Below are 21,377 nucleotides of genomic sequence, written 5' to 3'. Positions count from 1 at the left end.
AATCCAAATGAGTTTCAATGTAAATTATCTTTTGTCCCAACTTGACCCTCTGATGTTGAGTGCTAAAGAATTGTTTTCCTCTCTCCATCTGCAGTGCCCCCATGCCATACTTTGTAGGAGTTCATCTTAGTCTGCTGGAGGTATGTTTTGTTCATTCTTTACTGAGAGTACGCACATAAAAGTGCATGCAAAAATATGGACATGATTATGTTTATGTAGGATTGTGCACAGCTGGATAAAGTTTGCAAAGCAACCAAATATATGCAATTGCTTCCACATTTCAGTTTACCTTTCATAATCAAGTAACATGCTATTTCTGGGTTAAAGTAAATGTGGGCCATTTTACAAATAATATAATATACCATAATTTGAGGGCCTGAAATGAAGGGAGTGAATTTGATAGATTGAATTTTGGATAAATCAAAACCCATAGTTCTTTTCTTTGATATATAAGAAAACTAGACATAATCGTTTTCCTCATTGCCTCTGTGGGTTTTGCTTATTTTTAATCTTAAATTTAAAAGGAAGGGCAAAAAACAGAAAATGCAAATAAACTCCATTGTTCCAAAACTGTTTATTTGGTATGGCAGTCCATCCCCAACTGCTATTGTTTGTGAGTTCCTATCGCAAGCATGTTTGCATGTGCATGTATGTGTGTGAGGGGGGTGTGCGTGCGCATGTGTGTGATATTTGTCTGACAGTTGTGGCAGTGGCAGTATTTATCACACTCTGCATCCATGACAGACCCCCTTTCTTGCCACTCCATAATTAGTCCAGATCAGCATGTGAGCTTCCACTGCACAGCCTGTCACAAAAGTGACAAACTAGAAAATTCACACAATAACCACACACACACACGCACTAACCCCGCCACACATACACTCACACATACACCTGCTTGTATCCTGCATCACAGTGAAATAATTGTTGCGTTTGTCGCCATCAGGATGCATGCAGTGTTGCGCAGAATCACTGTGTTGTTGATGCATGAGATTCTAGTGCTGAGGAGAATGTACAATTCAAATATCCTTTCTCAGTGCCATTCTTCATGCAGTTTGTGTGTGTGTGTGTGTGTGTGTGTGTGTGTTACAGAGATTATCTTCCATGGCACTTGTTTTTAGTCTTTTAATATAGCATTGTATTTTTCTCTTTTTGGCTTGCTTGAGAATAGCACAACAGATTGTGTGTACTTAACGTGTAACTCAAATAACCAATTTATGAAAACCTTGTGGAAATTATCATAATATCGTATAGTAAAAAAAACTAATAAGGAGCATACCAAAAGGTAAAGCCGAATAATCTTATATTTAAATTGCTAAGCACTAGCAACTTTAAATTCAGATTGCCTACTTAGTATGACAATGGCAATTCAGATGGTTACAGAAATTGGCTTTGCAATGGTGCTGATTTGACGTATTCAAACCTTAAATATCTATATTTATATTAATTTTTTTTGTACCTTAAATTAAATAGATCCCTAAGGGACAATAACATTGGTTGACTGTCCTGATTGCATCATTTTAACTTGAATGAATGCATTTGTGGGCTGGAAACTTTTGTCACCCAATTGAAATGCAAGTTATGCAATGGCAAAAAGTTATTTATTAAAAAGGAAATAAATAATCCAATCGAAATGATTAATGCAAGTAAGGATGTGCATCCTTTTTTTTCTTCATCACATTTACCAACCAGAGAGCTTATAATTTATTTCAAAATTTAGAAACGTCCCAATGAATCTGTCAGAGCTGTACTGTAATTGTGTGTTGAAATATAATATAAATGTCATTCCTCTTCATTTATTATACTTATTAATGCACATGGTCACACACTGCTGTAGCACCAAAAATTAAAACGCATTTTCAGAAAGGTTTTTAGTTTTTCTGGTCCTAAGAGACCTTGAACAGATGTTTTTTTTTGTTTTGTTTTGTTATCCAAGTTCAGAAAAGTGTAAATTTGAGTTGACTGGGGGAAATATTTTGCTAAATCTCACATCGTCAACACAGACAATCCCCACTTATTGTGTAAAATTAGGCTTTTGGATAAGAGAAGAAAGACAAGCGGTTGGGGGAAAATTAAATTTCCATTTACTAGATTTATTGCTGATATTTTGTAGCTATTTTGTGGAGACTTGAATTTAAACATGAGCACTTGTTGTTTGTTCTCCAATTGTGAATATGCTACACAACAGTACTTGCCTTTTCCAGCACTGTCTATTTTGTAATATACTTGTAAATTCTTTGCTGTACATGCCAGAGTTAGTTTGTCCACTTTGTATGATTTTTGGTTGGATTGTTGACAGACTTGTCATTTCTCTGATATGCAGCTGGCTGAACATTTTTCCTGGCAGATGTATTGTCATTAGAAATTCAGGATGGAAATGACTTATGTGATCCCAAAATGTATTTGTTTCCCTCACATATCCCGATGATGTGTAATCATTAGTTTTTCTTTTGTAGAGAGTACGCAGTCGGTCCCTGGAGGATGTGGTCATCCTGAATGTGGACACCAACACACTGGAAAGTCCTTTTGATGATCTGCATAACCTTCCCAGTGACGTGGTAAGAGCTTATTTTGTGCAATCAGCTTTTTTATTCGTTTTTGTTGTTGTTGTAGTAGTACAGTAACAAGAGTGGAAGTGCATTTTTTAAAAAAACATCTCCACTTCTCCCTAACACTGACTTATTCATAGTACCAGAAGTTGTCATTGCATTATTCCGTCCCCTTCCCCGCATCATTAATAACTGCAGTACTGGCCCCTCAGTTTGCGGCTGTCTTAAGTAAACTCCCGTCGCGCTGTTCAACGCTTGAAGGCAAACATCATTCCCTGACCATCAGAGGCTTATGGGAAAACTTGCAACTCCCTTCCCCTTCATCTTTATCCATTCATATCATTATTTTACCAAGTCTTGCCTTGCTGCCTGCCCACTGGCACGTTTCTGAGAGCGAGGGGTAGGAGGTGGGAATGAGGCAGGGGGAAGAGGCGATGGCTGATTTTCAAGGGGGAGAGAGTGGGAAGAAGGGGGCCAATTACCAGTGTGGGCCGTGAAGCCACCTGCCAGCCCGTCGTCTCTTTAATTAATGGAGCAATGATACTGTGGAGATGCTTCCTGCAACGGTGACCAGCTCCAGGGTCACTCACGCATTTATACTCACACATAGGTATATACACACCCCCCACACACAAATACATACTCGCTGGAAACAATACACAACTTGTCTTGCCTTATCTCTGTCAAAGCAGGATTGTTTGTTTTTCTGTTTCCAGCCGGTGCGTATTAAAGCCAGGCGCGGGTACACCCTGCTGTGGCTACACACACACTATTAGCTGCAGTGCTAACAGTATAGACTCTGATTCCACTGCATCCCGTTGTCCGGTCACAACAACTGTATATAATTTAGTCGGCTACCGAACCAGATAACAAACCCTTACATCTTTCACACTTTCAATCATTTCTTACTCTGCTTACTTGCTTATAGAATTATTATTTTTTTCTTTACGCCACCTCACTCTCACCAATGAATTTATTAATCCAAATTACTGTATTATTATTGCAGATTTATATGGCGTGCTGACGAATTGAAACAAAAATTTGCTCCACGTTTCAAAATACATAATTTTCTTTTTGGAGGAGGGCTGGGATTTATAGCCTAAAAATAAATTCTCAGATTTATTTTCACCAAAAGTTTGGTTTGAGATTTTAGACTCCCTTTTACTAAAAGGAAACGATAAGAGAAAGTACAAAATAATCTCAGAAACTAAAAATTCAAACCAAAGTCATATAACTTGTAAATTTGTGTTAATTATCTCCTTCTCTCCTCCTTTTTTGCTGTATATATATATATATATATATATATATATATATATATATATATATATATATATATATATATATATATATATATATATATATATATATATATATATATATATATATATATATATATATATATATATATATATATATATATATATATATATATATATATTACAAACTGAAATCAATTGTAATTAATTATTTTTCAAGAAAATCTATTCATAATAAATATATCAATTATCTCAGAAAGCTACTATTGGTATATTTCCACAACCTCAAAAAATTATCTAAAAGAAGGAAATACAACCATCATATATTATTAGTAAAATGCATTTTTTTCTGAAGCATAAATCCTCCCAGCATTGGGCAACTAATGGGTTAAAACTATTTGAAAAGACTTGCAATGCCTGACGCTAAGGATATCATTAGTAATCATTTAAGGCTAGATTTCAGACATAAAAGGAGAGCTGCCATCCAATCATGAATGTAGAAATTCCCCAAATGAAGGGCCTTGTTGTTTCTGCTAAGGCGCAGTTGTGTTGGAACGGTAATGGGCCTTTCCTGTTCACGCATGATTTGCAGAATAAAATTGTCGGAAAGAATACTGAAAAATAGAACGAAAGAGTCCTGACTTATGACGTTGGCTGCCGTGTGTTTCTTGTCCTGCTGCACTGGGTACCTACCTCTCACTTCTATCTGGCACCCTGTGGTATTCTACAGTGAAAGAATTGAGCCAAAATCATTTGCAAAGTGAGTTTGTCATTAAAAATAAATAAATAAAAATAGTCCTGATTTTCTGATAAGCGACAGAAGCCAAGAGGGAAGTCTTTGTCTTTGCAGTGTGATAAATTAAGTGGCACACTCTGAGGTTGTTTTGCTTTGATCCAGTGCTCACTGTTTTTCCTGACTAATGACAGAACATAGCCCGCACGTCATGTCAAATTACACCACCTAAAATGGAGAGTACACCGCCATTAATATATTTAACACTGCAAACGACTGTTGTTGTTTTCAATCCTATTCTTTGCTTTTTACTGCCTGCTCTCATCTTTTCATCCGAGCTGCCGGATTAATAAGCAAGCGAGCAGGTACTAATTAAGTGGAATTCCAGGTCTCTTGTTAGTCAGCTTGTTAGCGATGAGGACATGCCACGTGGCATTTGATGTTTGTGTTTACACACGGGGGGTGGATGTTTGAGGCATTGTGTAGTCAAACAGAGGCCTACAGTCTTGATTAATGCTGAGTGATTCTCTGCCTGAGCTTTGCAGCCACGCATTGTTTGCGAGCCACTGAAGCCACTCTTCATTTCTCTCCAAAGCCTGCTGTATTATTCCCACTTTAAAGGCCCAGTGTCACTTTGTGTAAATGTATAAATCGAGTGAAAGAGATTCAAAGTGCAAGGCCACAGGCAGGATTTTTTATGTCTTATTCCGAGTGTAAATAAGAGCGAAAACCAAGCACTCTGATGTTGATTTAAGCAAACCTTATGAGATCCTGCTAATTAAAGCGGTACAGGCTGTGAGCACATGTGGACTGTATTACGCCAGCCGACTGACCAGTGGTCGTGCTTTTAGCAGGTTCAGAGTTCACAGTTGTACCGAATTAGCCGTCTTTCCTCAGACGGGACCCCTACGCCGGCTCCACGACTGTCCGCCCCCTTAATGGTCTTTCCCCACAATTTCACACATAATATTTTAGATTTATTGACTTTCACAAAGGCTACCAAGCCAGTAGCAGTTCCGTTTGCTTAACAAAAAGCAGAAAAATCTAAATGATAGAATATCGGTAATAAGACTCACAAGGCTTTATTTTTTTTTTCCATTCTTAACCAAACCAGTCTTTTTTTGGTGTGTTTGTTTGTTTGTTTGTTGCTATTTTCTATAGTTTTACTTTTGCTAATTTACTTTTCTTTTCCTGAGTTCAGATTATATCTGAAAACAAAGGATATTTCTAGAGTTTGCTTAGAATTGAAGTTTGAGTATTTCCTATGCATAAATAAACAATATTAATTGCACTGAAACTGTGGTTATGTCAGTAAAATCAATGTTTTGACAAGCATCCTGAAGAGAAAAATAGTAAATATCTGCGTGAGGATCAAGGTATTTTGGTTTCTTCTTCTTCGTCTTCTTCTCCTTCTTCTTCCTCTTCTTCTGAGACACACCGCTTCTCCTCTGCATAGACATTGTGCTGATAACATTATAATTGGCTTTTGGTTGGTTGGGCTGTTTACCCCACTAGTCATTAAAAGTATCCAAGAATAGCAGATTAGGAGTCTGTTAATTCTGAAAACAAACAGCGTGTGACTGAATCGGATTCTTATTTGATCCCAGCAACTGATCTGCTACCAATTTTTCATGTATTATTCTTTCTGTGCCTGGTATTCAAGGTGAGGTGCTACAAGGCAGCTTTACATCCCTATTTTTCAGATGCTCCCTCACATCACAGCCTAATTCCTTCTATTCTCCTACTTGCTGCCTCTCGCTACTTTGCTTGACACCGTGTACCCATACACTCGTGCATTTGATCATCTGTATTCCCAATCAAGGGGTAAATATACAGCATACACACCCACTTCCTGTATTTCAAGCTTGTGTTTTGGAGGTTGACAAATGAATGAGGGGGCTGAGGTTTGTCTGCACACCTCTCTTGAGATCACCTGGCACACTTGATCAAACATTGCACTTTCAATTTGGTGTTCGCTTCCCAAAACACATCTACATCATCTGAATTGGGCAGCCAGCAGACTGACTGGAAATATTTACATTCGCAAACACAGACGTCCTCTTATGTCCGAAACTTGCTCACATTTCCTTGCGTGTAAATGTTTTTTTTTTTTTTACTCTAGTATTACCCGTGTTTCTTTTTAAATAAGTTTGCCATTTAGGATTTGCAATGGGTGTGAATCAGATACACGCACACACACACACATGCCTTCATTATGAAATCATGGTTTTGTAAGCTAGAATTAAAATAAAGGGACTCTTCCATCACCCACTGTGTTGTTTCGACAATTCTAGAGATGACATTTAGCCATAGTTAATTATGTATGCAAAACTCCACTGCTCAGCTGCTATAAGAGGTCAGCTTGACAAAATAGCAACATATTAGGGGAAAGTCTCATGGCAATGCCTATTAAAACAGTCTTCTCTGATTTATTTTTATGTATTATTTACTGGACTTGTGCATCATAACGCCTGTACTACATGCTGTGAAACTACGAATTAGACCTCTCACCGCTCCTTAATTGCATCTAATCGTGGTATTATTTTAACCTGTCATTCATCAAACCCTAACAAAGGCCTGCTTAAAAACGTGGAATTTTAAAATGATTTCAATTGAGTGGATTTTATTTGTGCACATATGTGAGAGGACATGCCTGTTCAGTGTGTCTTTGTTCATATTTGTGTGCACGCATACAGTTCAAACTGCAGCACATCAAAAGAAAGTGGGAGATTTTCATAGCTATTTTTTTCTTTGTAGTTCTTTAATTGCGTCCCCATGGCTTTCTTTCCATGGACAGAATCTTAAACAAAACATTCAGAGGGTTTTTTGTCTGGATTTTTTGGGGAGGAGGAGAAGAAAACCTAACTTTTTTAAAAACAACACAGAAGAAGCCTCATGCTTTGAGATTCATTTTTAAGATGTGATGCACATGGTATTTTCAATGTATTTTATTTTTATGTAGTTTTATAGCAACATAAAACATTTAATTTAGACGATATATTTTTCTTTAGGCTTAAGTCCATTTATAGTGAATTAATAATTTTTTACATTGAAATTTGATCCAACTTACATGGCATCTAGGAAAAATCGAAAATCAATCAAGTATCATTGACAACCAATGAAGCAATATATTTGCTCAGGGATATAAGTAAACAATGTTTTGTGATTTTATGCAAGAAATTGTGATTAGCTTTACATTTTTTTTACAGAAGAAATACAATTTTGTTAGTTTCTATAACATACATACACAGAAATTGAACTTTTTTTGTAATGACTTAAATGACAAACTAACCCATAGCATGGATCTTACACAGTTTTGCGTAATGATGTTTTAAGCACAATACCTTAATTTAATAGGAAATGTTAATGTCCAACTTTCAACAGTAAATGACTATTTAACAGAGAGTATGAAAAATATATTTTTAAGCATCGCCTGGGCTTCATAATGTGTTGCATTTATTTCAACAAGTTATGATAAATTTTTCAGCCATTGCAGGCATTCTAAGGATTTGTCTTAAAAAATTCCCCTGAATGCCAGCATCTCACAGGAATCAGAGTACTTGTTTGGTATCCATATTAATGCATTTCAGCGCACGCACGCTCGCACACAGATGTCTGATAGGACGGTATTATCCCTTACAGTCAGACAGCGACCATGATTGCACCTGCTAATTACCGTCTCCAGCTGGAGAGTTAAATGGAGATCTGTTCGTCGTCTGACCTTTGACCCCCTGCTCTTTATGCGACGCACTTCAAACCCTGTTTGGGGCTAGCTGGGCCGGGCCTTAATGAGGCCTCGTGTCTGCCCTCTGTGGGCTGCGCGCCTCGGATGCTCCTCTTTCATCCACGACCATCCTCCCTTGATGTAAATTGAAAAGATCACAGCTATGGGGAGAAGACCTGGGCTGGAAAAGCCTCTCTGCATAGATTATGAATATCATAACTCAACAGTTTTCTTTAGCTCCCCCCCACCCCAGCCGCCCACTCCTCCCCCTCCCCCGCCGCCACCTCTTCCCTGCACAATGCAATAGTTCTAATTGGACCCAATGGGGGACTCTTTGGCTTTGATCTCATCACCGCCACAGTGACTTTACACTAAAAATGTCACTGCCAAATAGGGTTATCACCTGTAGAGCCTGGCCTTCCTCTGATGCCACTACGTGTCTCGTTAGTTTCACTCAAACTGGAGAAGTTAATTAGTTTGACAGCACCATTACCGTGGAGACGCACCTGATGATTGCGGCGTGGGCTTCGCAGTCAAACTCCAATTACCAAACACACTTATTTTCATGCCATATGCAAAAGATACATAGCGGTAAGGCGGCTTGGCTTTCATTTGACGACCTACCGATATATTTGCGAGTGTTCATTGATCGCTCACATGTGACACAGAAGGAATTTTCATTGCCATTAAACTTTTGAAATATTACTTTTTTTTTACTCCTAACAATGAGAAAAAGAACACAACTGATTGTGTCCCCACCTCATTAAAAAGTGTTTGCCAGCGCGATGCTCTCAGCCGTTCAAAGCTGCTGCACACAACTAACTCTGTGTGCGTCGTAAACTCAGCTAGCCCGTCTTGTCTGACAGTCTTTGGGGTATGCCTCCCCCACTTAGACTGACATTGTGTTCACTTTGATTCACCCCACCACCAAATAAAGGAGGGGGGGGGGGGGACATTTTAATGAATTGCAAGGGCGGAAGAAAAAAAATCTCTGAAAATGCACATAAACATGAAATATTAATTCTAGAAAGAGCTTTACACAAACATAAAAGCATTTAGCACAATGAGTGAATCTGGAGATGACGCTTGTTAATTTAACTGTGATAAACTTTCTGTTTGATGCCTGGGAGCATTCGCAATGGCAGCACGGGGATGCTGTGGAGAGTAAGAAAACCCAGGAGAGATGAATCGACGCTGCTCATTTTGTTTCTGTCCCAGTTTAAGACTGACATTCTCTCCATCTCTCTGTTGACTTCTTTCTTCTCTGTTCCTTTCCGCCTGTCCCCCGCCTGAGCTCTCTGAACACTTTGCTTCTCCTCCCTGAGGTTTTCCCAAATCGGCTGATTGCAGATACAGCAATGTCTCGGGATCGCTGCCGCTTCACAGCGTAATCATTTGACCATCTCTCATAACAAGTGTCCCGAAACAGATGAAAAACTCGGGGTCGTTTAGGGACGGACACAAAGTCCTGTTACTGGCATTTTGCTATGCCGCTTTTAGAAAGGCAATGTTATTTAGACTTTCAGTCTGATACGAACAGAAGGGTGTTCAAATTGAATTATGTGTATATTTTTTCAATTCTTCTTAAACACTTCTATTAAGAGAGTAGTCATATGTGAAACTAATTCAAATGCTTTAGATTAAAAGATGCATTGAAGGGTGATGTGTAGGAAGGCGTAGTTTTAACAATTTGCTGGCTTTTAAACAGACTGTGTAAGACTTACTTTGTGCTCACATATTGGAGTTATTGCAGTAATCAAATGATCTAATCATGTTATGTCATGTCTTTAATGCTGAGCTGCGTTCTCTTCAGCAATCAGCTGTCTTTTTTTCCATTGCCTTTGGTTCCCTGATGTAATCAAGACAAATTATCTTAATTTTTTTATGTGACTTGAAGAAACATGATTTGCCACTCTCGGAGCCCAGAGTTCTTTACCATAGGGAATCTTTGTGAGGTCTCCAAAAAGTCCCCTGAGTGTTTTTTTGTTTGTTTTTATAGCAAATAAATGTAGTTATGTGTAAAGCCTGACTTGCACTTTAACAGCACCTGTATACCTTTTAGCTGTCTATATACCTGCTTGATAATAATTTAAAATAACAATTTAAAAATTGAGATTCCTTTTTGTACTTCTGTCAACGAAATCAGAAGCAGATCAAATGTTTAAGCTCATAGAAAGATGTGCAGTGTGCAATCCAGACAAGGCCCACACAGAGAGCCGTAGTCCCTTTCTACCTCCTCTTCCCCGCTCAGTCAGACTGTAGCTGAGGAGGTGAGGAGAGACTCTTGACAACTTCTTTCCCAGACTCCCTGGGGACCGTGGCCAGGGTGAATCTTTTGTCATCCTAAAACAAGCTCGGGCCTGCTGCTCCTTTCCTCTCGCCTGGAGTCTCAGAGCCGGGTGCTCGGAGAGGAGAAAATAATTAAAGACATTTTATGTCAAGAGGCCCTTTCTGGAGGGAACTGGAAGAACCAGCGAGGGGAAGGGAACACAGTGGAAGTAGGAGAGTAAGAAATAGAAGAAAAAAAGCAAAAAGGTGATGGAGAGGAGTGTAGCTACGAGAGGAAGTGCATGGATGTGAGTTTCCATTTCCCCTCGCACCCCTTCCCTTCCTTTGCTCAATTAGCAAAGCAGCAGGTGCTCTCAGCAGCACAACTCCGAGGCATGGTGGAAAGGCTGAAGCGTTCCTTTTTCTTTTCTCCCGTTTTTCCTTTTTTATGATGCCCTGCAAATGTGATATTTCACACTCTGAATGGGCTAGCTGCTTTCCCCCACCAATTTCAGAGGTGATAATTTAACTTTTACCCCTCTGTATCCTTACTTCTCTCACTGTGTTTCTTTCCATCATGTTTTCCACCAGGTGTCCTCTTTGAAGAGCAAGCTTAAGAAGCAGTCAACAGCAACAGGAAGTGGCGTGGCGAGGGCCTTCCTGAGAGCACAGGCAGCTCTTTTTGGCTCCTACCGGGACGCCCTTCGGTATAAACCGGTAAGAGTCTATCCATATTAACAACAATCTGCCTTCCCGGGTGGTGTCACAACAGCTGGTCTTGTTGACGGATTTAACATTGTTAAAATGCTCTATTTAATTAGTAGCTAAAATAGACGTGTGCTTAAATTCTTCTGCGAGCATCTTGAGTATGCAAATAGCTTTGTAAGTTTTGATGTTAAGAAGTTCTTCAGCTTAATCCTTAATTATTCACAAATCGGGGAGAATTGTTCTTGAGGGATGAAACTACAACTTTGGACAGATGAATTGCACCCCTGCTGAATATAGGCGTGCTAAATTGAAATTTAATGTGACATACATCACCATGCAAAAACACGAGTTAAATTCTCAATAAGTGTATTGAAGTGGAGATGGACTTCATGAATACCAAAGACATGTTGAACTGGATTGGATGAAAATAAGATATTTATGGAATTTATGGATGACAAATTTCATTCCTACTTACGCTAATGTGAAATCATAAACCAAGGAAATTGCTAATAAAAAGTGCTCCTTTTAGAAAATTAGGGTTTTGATCATTACAATTACTTGAGCCATTGCTGGCGAAAAATACAAGTAAAAATAACAACCAATCATTTTGGTGAAACGGCAAAAGATCCTCTGAAGAAAATAACTTCAAATACCTACGTATAGAGTTTTTCTGTTTGTTTGTTTTAACAACCCTGCCTAACTTGAATGGCTAAAAGTTACCTTGCGTTGAATTCCTTTTCTTTTTTTGTGAGAATTGTGTCTTTTTTATATAGCTGAAACTGCAAGTTAAGGTACTCCAAGTCTTTTTGACCCTACTGATACAGGCTACATATCACATACATTGACAGTCACATTTGTGGTGAATTGAGTCAAATGTCAGATTTGAAACAAGCCCATTTAGATTGCAGGTATGAGGTGAGTTTGCAGGCAGAGTGCAAGTTTAAGGTGGGCCTGTCTGAGACCGAAAAATTTCAACAGATCTGAAAAGACTCATGACGTTTCTTTTGAAGATCTCTTTTAGCCACCTTTGGAGTTTGACTTTTCTGTGCTAAGCCCTGCTAACATCACTTTACAGAATCTTTTCAGTGGATCAGGTTTGAGTCGGAGCTGCGCGTACTACAGAGCATGTCCTGTTTGACAAATAGCGAAGCCTTTGTTCCTTTTAGCTTTGAAACTAATTGGACTTTGTGGACTCCCACTCGCCAAGATGCTACATTATTGATGCTGTCTTGCTTTTCTGCGAATACAGACGGTACACGAACAAACTGCCTCCCCTCTGACACAAGCTCTCACAGTCAATGTTTTGTGTTTGTGTACATGTACATGCAGTGATTTCTCACTGGTTTCTTACAGACAGCATTCTTGCCAATACCTCTGTTAACATACAGTATGTGTACACGAACTGTTCAACCTTCTAGTAGGCATTTGTGGAATAATTCTTAACAGATGCGACTGGGTTTATAGCTGAGATACTGTCAGGTTCATTAATAATTACCTTCGTCCGTAATTATCAATAACTGCAGGAAGACATCTTATTCAATTATTGACATTTAATTAAATAGAAATGGATACAACAGATAGCCTCCGAAGGGGAGAGTCAGCAAGTGTCACCTTACAACTTCCGAACGTCTCCTCGAATAGACGTTTTCGTCCCATTCTTATGGTCACAAGTTACAGAGTTGTTGATCATTCCATCCCGTATGAGTAAAAACAACATCTGGGACTACAATAACAATCAAAGTATTTTACTAATAACAAAAACAGGGACTAGACCTAACAACATTTAGATTAGAGTAATTATACAACCTCCTTGACCTAAGAATCATATAATATAATCATAATCATATAATCGTTACATACAGAAAAACCCGAAGTGTACGGTTACATAACGATAACAATATTCTTGTTATTGTCCGAATAGCCCTGTCCTCGTCACCAAGGGCCCACCAAATCTCAAGGACCGAGATTGGGTGGATTGTTTGTATAACCATCCTGGAACAGGCTGTCTAGGTTAAAGATGACTTGGTGTGACCTCAAGACTTTTGAAAAACAGAAAGAGAATGATTTAACAAAGTAATGAATTAATACAAAGAAAAGAAAGAGATTGATTTAATAAAGAAATGAATTAATATAACTATTATAATAATAAAACTGAATAAACCCAACATTCCCCCGTTTTTATAATATGTATGTTATTAGTCATTTCTTAGTAATCACTAAATGGTAATGTCGGGTGACTGTGATTTTTCCCGCCTACTCCTTACTCCCATGGCTGGTCTGAAAGAGAAAAAACATAATTATATTCGTCCAATTGGTCCTCGGATTTACCGTACTCCTGGACCTCACTGCTTTCCCCAAACCGTCCCATAAGATACAACTCATGTACTTTAGAATTTGTAGGGGCCATTGCAGTAGTTATAAGTCGGCTTAGCAAGGAGCGCAAACAGGGGATACTACATCACCCACACAATGTTAGGATAGCGGTAATTGTGCCTATAGTCCAAATCTTTAGATTTTCCAAAGGTCTTATCCCACCAATCTGACAATGCGGACGTATCTACTCCAGAGTGCTCTTGCATATTGCGGTTCAGTGTTTGCAGGCCAGTAATGGCCCTGGTGAGAGATCCACTGGGTGACGCGTTGTTCGGTATGAAGGTGCAACATTGTTTTCCAAACATTGCACACACGCCCCCTGTTTCAAGGATCATATCCACCGCTATGCGATTCTGGAACGCCATCAGACTGGTAGCTGCCAGTTGTTCCTTCATGGCCACAAATCCCTGTTCAGTATAATTTCCAAGTTTTGAACATTGTAATGTAAGTAATTTATTCTATCCACATTTTTGTTTGGGGTGATTAGAAGGAAGATAGACTCCCAACCTGCTGCGATCTGATTAGCCAGCTTATACTCATCTGGTACGCCCCGGGGGATGCCAATCGCATCAATGTATGTTGGATCTCCTTCCCTCCATGCCTCTCGACGATGTCGGGAGGGTCGACCCTTCACCTCCGAATTATGAGCCGCCAATTGTATCTCCTCCACTGTGGATGGAAAAACAGACACCGGTAAGAGCAGTGAGACCAAAGTACCTAGTCCTGCCGCGTTTCGGCAGGAGTCGTATAATTTATCTACCACCCCGCCACCATAGGCCAGAACGTGGTATCAGGGGTGTAGTTTGTTTTAGAACGCCGGTACACCACGTCTCATTTATCGCCCCCAGCTTCAGACCATGCCCTGTAAGGTTTAAGCAGGTAAAATGATTAAACAGTGGAAAAATTGACTTCCTATTTACCGCGTAACAGGATAAACACTGCTTCAATATTTTTTCTTGCCAAGTAGGACACGTTTTTTCATTTGTAAAAACACTTTTCCCCAAATGAATGGTGATTGAGGGAGTTGTTAGATCCCATCGTATTTTCCCTTGTCTGGTAGTTTATCCTAATCTTTTGTAAGATGGTTTAGTCTCAATTGAAACCATATGGAGACGTCAAACCCAATATAAAAGAGTTCCCTATAGTTTTATGGTATTGCTTGCTGAGCAATAATCTTTTCAATTAATATTGGTGTTTCCCGTATCTTATTAAGTCAGAAAGTTTATCTTACCCGTCCCCTCAATGTTTCAATTGAGACCACCCTTTTACCAAAGTAGCCACATAGTGCTTGCCTTCTTTACACTCCATTAACAGCGCCCAATTATCCCCCGTTTGGGAAATCCCTGTTTCAGAAATAAATTTCACAGGTTAATATGTCAGTCCAAGCTTTCCAATCTTGACCAATTTCTGCAACAAGGCTTTTCCCAATCTTTAATTTTTTGCTGTTAATGTACCACACATATTTCCCACCATCTCTTTTTGTATGGCAACCGGGACGTCGCCGAGTCCAAATATATATTTTCAATGTGGAAATTTGATTTAGTAGGTAATGTTAATTAAATGTAAATGTGTATGTTTCTCGGTTTACCCTCCCGTAAGAAGGTGTATCCTCAATTGAAACGCCTCCGCCTTTTTCTCCAACTGGAGAAAACAACCCTACTGTGGAAAGGAATAGAATCACAATCATCATTAATCTCATTGCCCCAAAAGCAATAATTGTTTTCAACATGACCTTTTGTCTTTGTTTAGGGAGTTTTCCTCTTGAAACGTTTCAATTTAGACAACCTTCTTACTGTGGGAAAGGTGCATCCGTGTCCCCTTTCAGTAACAAGGACCCTCCCACTTTGCGTTGCTCCGATGTTTCTTCTTTTATGCTGCTTATCAGCATCCAGTCTTCAAGAATCACCGTCGCTTCGTCCGTTTCCTGTTGAGAAGCAAAATCTCCCTCTGATAGTCTAAATTTGGTGTGTGCGTTTTTTTTTTTCTCTGATAGATTCGCCTCATCATCCAATTGTCATTGTGTAGGGAATAATAACAATTTGTAAGGTCTACCAAACAGGACTTCATATAAGGTCCGCCAATTGTGGATGGTAGACAACTATTATATTAACAAAATGGGAGCCATTATCACTATAAATAGTTTCTGGAATTCCATATCGTGGAATGATATCCATATGATCTAATAAAAATAAAATAAAATCTATATGTATTTTTTGAAATGGATATGTGGGTATGCATATAGATTTAAACCCTAAGCCTTGTAGTGCCGTTGTAGCAAGGCCACCTCCCCCTTGTCGAGACATAGGTCTTCCCTTGACTCAAGCCCAAATTATTTTCTTTTATTGATAGATTATGTCTCGGTGGTCTGCCAATCAAAAAACACAAAAAGACAAACTATCATTCACGCTCACACTCATAAACAGAAGAATTTAGTGTGTTCAACCAGTCTAGCATCCATAATTTCATTTTGTGGGAGTAAACTGGAGTACCCGGAGAAAATCCACAAATTCTCGAGGACGCCATGAATACCCCACATTCCGGAAGGTCTGGATCCACCCCGCATTCATTAGTAGATCCTTTAATATACACACCCCCACTCTAGCCTTTTAACCGTTTGTAAAAAATTTCCTTCAAGTTTCACACAAAGTTATATCCTTTTTAATGCTATCCGTTTACCTGTTTGTTCCCCGAATTGAGGTGGGAATAGTTTCACATCTAAAGTTTTTATTTTTTACAGCCGCCATGACCTAATGGCCCCCTATCAGGTTTTTTGAAAATCCCAATTCCCTTTAATAGCATGCCAATCACCTTTTAATGCGGCCATCCAATTTTGTTTCTACTTGTTTCAGGTGATAAGATAATCTCCCCCATTTGTAAAACTAATTCATCCACGCCTATTTTATACAACATGACGCCTATGGCCTTTATTACGTCGCCTTGACTCCAAATTCTATGAACCAAGATAACACGCCTAATTTGTAAGCGAATTTCCCCCATCCCATTTTGTTCATAGACAACCCATCTACCTAAAGCGTCACTTGTTTCAAAACATGAAAGGCCCCACTAGAATTCGTGCATCCAGCGCCAAATATAGCCTATTTACACATTTGTCTCAAACTTGTTTTAGATATGGGGTCCCCAATTTCCCAAAATTTCCCAGAATTACTGTACTACCACATCCTGTCAAAAACCCAAAACGACTAACATAACCTGTTTCTAAGCCAGATTCTGGAATTTGGAGAATTTCTCCTTTCCCTCCCTTATCTAAGCTTGTTATTGTCACTCGATATCACTGTAACATTCAGGCGTATTAACCCCATCGTTGCTAAAGTTCTAACCAATTTGCATGCCCTTAAAGCCGTAAAAGCAACGTTATTTGGTTGTATCAATTGACCAATGCTTATCCAATCCGTAATATCCTTAAAGTCATCAATATGACCTGTGACAAAGCATATTTCCTCCCGCCAGGACAACAGACAATGTTCTTTCAAGTGCACTTTGAAAAACATTCCATGTTACTCCATTCTTAGGGAAAATATGCTCATCCTAAACCAATTATTTTATTTACAATTCACCTAATTATTTGGATGAATGCCATGAATTTTATCATGCCACTATTGCATTGTAAATTTCCCATCTGATGTCGTTAATCAGCCAAATAATTCAATACCTACTATACTTTGTAAATCACCTCATATGATGTTTACTTAAGACACGAGTCATTTCCCATAGCCTGTTACCAAAACAAAAATCTACAACAATTAAATGAGACAAATCAACCTTTTGTTAGACAATTCCTAATTACAAACTTTAATGTTTTAAAAACCTTATCGTCACCAATATACCATAATATTGTAAATTTTGTCATCCTGGCCTTTTATTCTTTTAAACAGCCAACCTCCTGGATTAAAGTATTTTGAATAATCAAAAAATTCTGAAATAGTATTAATATTATTTTATCCTCCAAAAGCTAGTTTCCTTTAACTAAGAGCCCTTTGAAATCCACAATTGCTCAAAAATGACTATTTTGGTCTATTTCCCAAATCCAAAGCTTTTTACCAAATCAACCTTTTACTGAACAGATTTTTCATTTCATTTTAAAACCCAAAATATCAATTCGAAAGCATTCGCATAACCTTGCATTTCTTGCAGCCCATGTATTGTTCTTATTCTGAAAAGTCCAAACAGAAAACGCAATTAGCCGTTAACTATGACCTCCACTCTTGCTGCGAAAACAGCATTGTTATCTTATGTTTACAAACCAGCTTTTCCCTGTGCCCAAATACAACGCTTTTTAGAGAAGACAACCATTAAAACGTCAAATTAACCCCTCTTCCGATATTCAACTACATAACAATATTTTTTCCAAGACCCCATATATCCAGAATATGTATGCTGCAAGCACAACAATATGGCAAAAACCCATTTTCTGCCCTCAAGTTTGCTTCAGCATCCCCAAGGCCAATTATTATTATTATAATGTCTTCACGGAAGGGATCACAAAATTTTTGTCGTTTACACGGTCCGAACGCTCCCGAAAGCCCAACACAGTTAAATCGTCTGCCCCGCGGCCCACATGTTTCACTCCCATCTAATCAGCAGCCGCTGCACCAGAAACGCTTCCCCCGCAGTTGACACATTTTTTGGCAAGTCTAGAGCATAATAAAAACACAGGTGACATTCCCTGCTAAACATTTAAATGATCATTTTGTATATATTCTTTTGTCTTTTTAAACACCATCTTCCCGTTAGCGGACGGGATCAAAAACCAAGCTGCAATAAGCCATCACATTGCTGTAAATTGACAGTACATATAGGTTATATTAACAAAGCACCACCAGCACTTGGAAATAACCATTCTAATTGTTGTTATACAAGCCCAAGCATCACAAAAAAACCCAATTTAATTGTAATCACAAAACGTCATACCTGGATTAACCAAATCAAATACCAGTGTCCCCATTAATTTTCTAGCTCAACATTCTCGTATCCAAAATCCACTTTCCAAATCATTCTAAGCCGACATTCCTTGTTTTCAGAGACCCTCTAGTCTGGGTAATCATGTAATATATATACCTCCATTTTTTTTTTTACAACTTATCTCTGATTTTTGTCGAACTTTACACCATCTCTTCTCCCTCTATTTTTGTTAAACTTCCTCCGCGCCCGTCACCTATCTCGGTAAATATTTTCCCCGTCAGCCGAGGAGGCCCCGCTAATTTTCCTTACCAAACAGTACTTTCCCGCCGCCACGGTCTTAAATATATCCCCGTTATCCGAGGGAACCCCCACTATTTTCCCAAAATAGTATTTTTAACTTCTCCCCGGCCTTATTTCGCCATTAGTGTCTGTGGAACAAGCTGTTACACTTTTATCCACTCACATATTATTTATATATGTATATTACCTCCATTAGTGTCTGTGGAACAAGCTGTTACACTTTTATCCACTCACATATTATTTATATATGTATATTACCTCTATGCATTAGTGCATATATTATCCTGTATTCTATGCATTTTAAGCTGGCCAGCAAACCCATATTTATTTATCCATAAATATAGCTGTGTAATATTTTTAAAGCGCTTTGTCTTTCCAATTTTTTCCAATCCTTACAAGTTAGACGTATTTTTTTTTGGATCGTCATCCAAACCCGCCTTACAACACGTGTTTCCCATATTTTACTTTTTTGTAGTGAGTTCGTGTGCCTCACAGAGTTAACTTTATTATATCTATTTTTATTATTATCACTCCTTCGACTGTATTTCCTAGGCTTATCTTAATTTTACTGCAGAAACCACACAAACAACATACAACGTATATTCGTGCCTACCCTTTAGACACAGGACACTCCCCGGCCCCAATATTGTACCTCTAGTACAATACATTCGTGCCTACCCCTGAGACACAGGACACTTTCCAGCAAAGTGCCCCACCGTACCTGCCATTGACTAGTATAAACACAGGGTTTTATCGCCGTCACCCAGGACGCGAAACCAGCCCAACAATGGGCCTCACATACAATGTCCCTTTAACGCATTTGTAAACACCTTCACAACATGCAGACATTAATGTGGACTTACCCGAGATCCATCAGATGTCTCCCTCCAGCAGGAAAAGTCTTCAACCGCCGAGAATCCAGGCGCCCCCGTCGAAAAACTCCGGCCCACCAAGGGTTTTGAAGACGCCGTGCGCACGGTCACTTACCAGATGTCGAACAGCAGCGCCTGGGTTCTCGCTCCGGTATATTGACCTCCATGGCTCAGAAGGACCAAAATGTCAGGTTCATTAATAATTACCTTCGTCCGTAATTATCAATAACTGCAGGAAGACATCTTATTCAATTATTGACATTTAATTAAATAGAAATGGATACAACAGATAGCCTCCGAAGGGGAGAGTCAGCAAGTGTCACCTTACAACTTCCGAACGTCTCCTCGAATAGACGTTTTCGTCCCATTCTTATGGTCACAAGTTACAGAGTTGTTGATCATTCCATCCCGTATGAGTAAAAACAACATCTGGGACTACAATAACAATCAAAGTATTTTACTAATAACAAAAACAGGGACTAGACCTAACAACATTTAGATTAGAGTAATTATACAACCTCCTTGACCTAAGAATCATATAATATAATCATAATCATATAATCGTTACATACAGAAAAACCCGAAGTGTACGGTTACATAACGATAACAATATTCTTGTTATTGTCCGAATAGCCCTGTCCTCGTCACCAAGGGCCCACCAAATCTCAAGGACCGAGATTGGGTGGATTGTTTGTATAACCATCCTGGAACAGGCTGTCTAGGTTAAAGATGACTTGGTGTGACCTCAAGACTTTTGAAAAACAGAAAGAGAATGATTTAACAAAGTAATGAATTAATACAAAGAAAAGAAAGAGATTGATTTAATAAAGAAATGAATTAATATAACTATTATAATAATAAAACTGAATAAACCCAACAGATACACGGCCCCATATGCTTTGACAGAAGGAAGGGTGTGGAAACTTGGCGTGAAACTTGGAGAATTGGAACTGAAACACCAGTGGTAATGTTAATGCAAGTCTAAAAGCAATGTGATAAAAAGCATTTCAAAGGTAAATACTATGTATCTTCTCCTAAATGTCAATTACCTGCTAAAAGCAGCTTAGGAGCTAAAGAACATTTCAAATGACGTTCAACTTTGATGAGACTATGTCCGGTGGGTGGGAACATCGCTTGTGTCTTGTTACTCGAAAGGACTTTAAGGGGGATTCAACCTGTAATTTCAAAATCATGTTAACCTTCTTCAAATCATTTATCTTTGGGTGACAACAATTACAAATTCTTATTCCATAAACACATCTCTTAACAGATGCTACCATACATTATGGTGTATTGTTTGGGGAAAATGTTTAGAGACTTAACCCTGCTTTTATTAAAATCATGGGATTTGTAGGCTGGCATAACACATTTTCTGCATGGAAGAATACATTTCTTACCTTTTAAGATAAATAATATTTCACTTTAGTTAATAAGCATGCATTCAAATGAGTTTTCCAGGAGACATCACTTCAGGCATCGGTAAAATAATACGGTTAAATGTTTAAATCATTGGCTGCTGATGACATTGATTAACAAATAAAGATTGGCTCTAAAAATGAACTGTTATAACATTGATCAGAATTTAACTTTTAACCCGCCACAACATAAAAAAACTGAAAAAAAAGGTGCCGGTATGGACATTTAATTGCGACTGTCCACCACACCTAACAAATG

At 38.6% G+C, this 21,377-nt stretch overlaps 1 protein-coding gene across 4 annotated transcripts in view; it reads left to right on the top strand.

Moving 5' to 3' along the window:
• dennd1b (DENN/MADD domain containing 1B) overlaps window positions 1-21,377 on the top strand; it is a 108,511-nt gene that overhangs the window by 59,596 nt on the left and 27,538 nt on the right. For all 4 annotated transcript variants that reach the window (XR_013326475.1, XM_077717767.1, XM_077717768.1 and 1 more), the window contains 3 exons: window positions 95-140; window positions 2,457-2,558; window positions 11,122-11,247. Coding sequence is in view for 3 of the 4 variants with exons in the window: in XM_077717767.1 (XP_077573893.1) it covers window positions 95-140; window positions 2,457-2,558; window positions 11,122-11,247 (274 nt within the window). In the remaining variant the exon portion in view is untranslated. The remainder of the gene's footprint in view (window positions 1-94; window positions 141-2,456; window positions 2,559-11,121; window positions 11,248-21,377) is intronic.

This window comes from Stigmatopora nigra, chromosome 5 (genome assembly GCF_051989575.1).
Source record: "Stigmatopora nigra isolate UIUO_SnigA chromosome 5, RoL_Snig_1.1, whole genome shotgun sequence".
Lineage (NCBI taxonomy): Eukaryota > Metazoa > Chordata > Actinopteri > Syngnathiformes > Syngnathidae > Stigmatopora > Stigmatopora nigra.
This window is presented reverse-complemented; position numbering and strand designations above follow the sequence as displayed.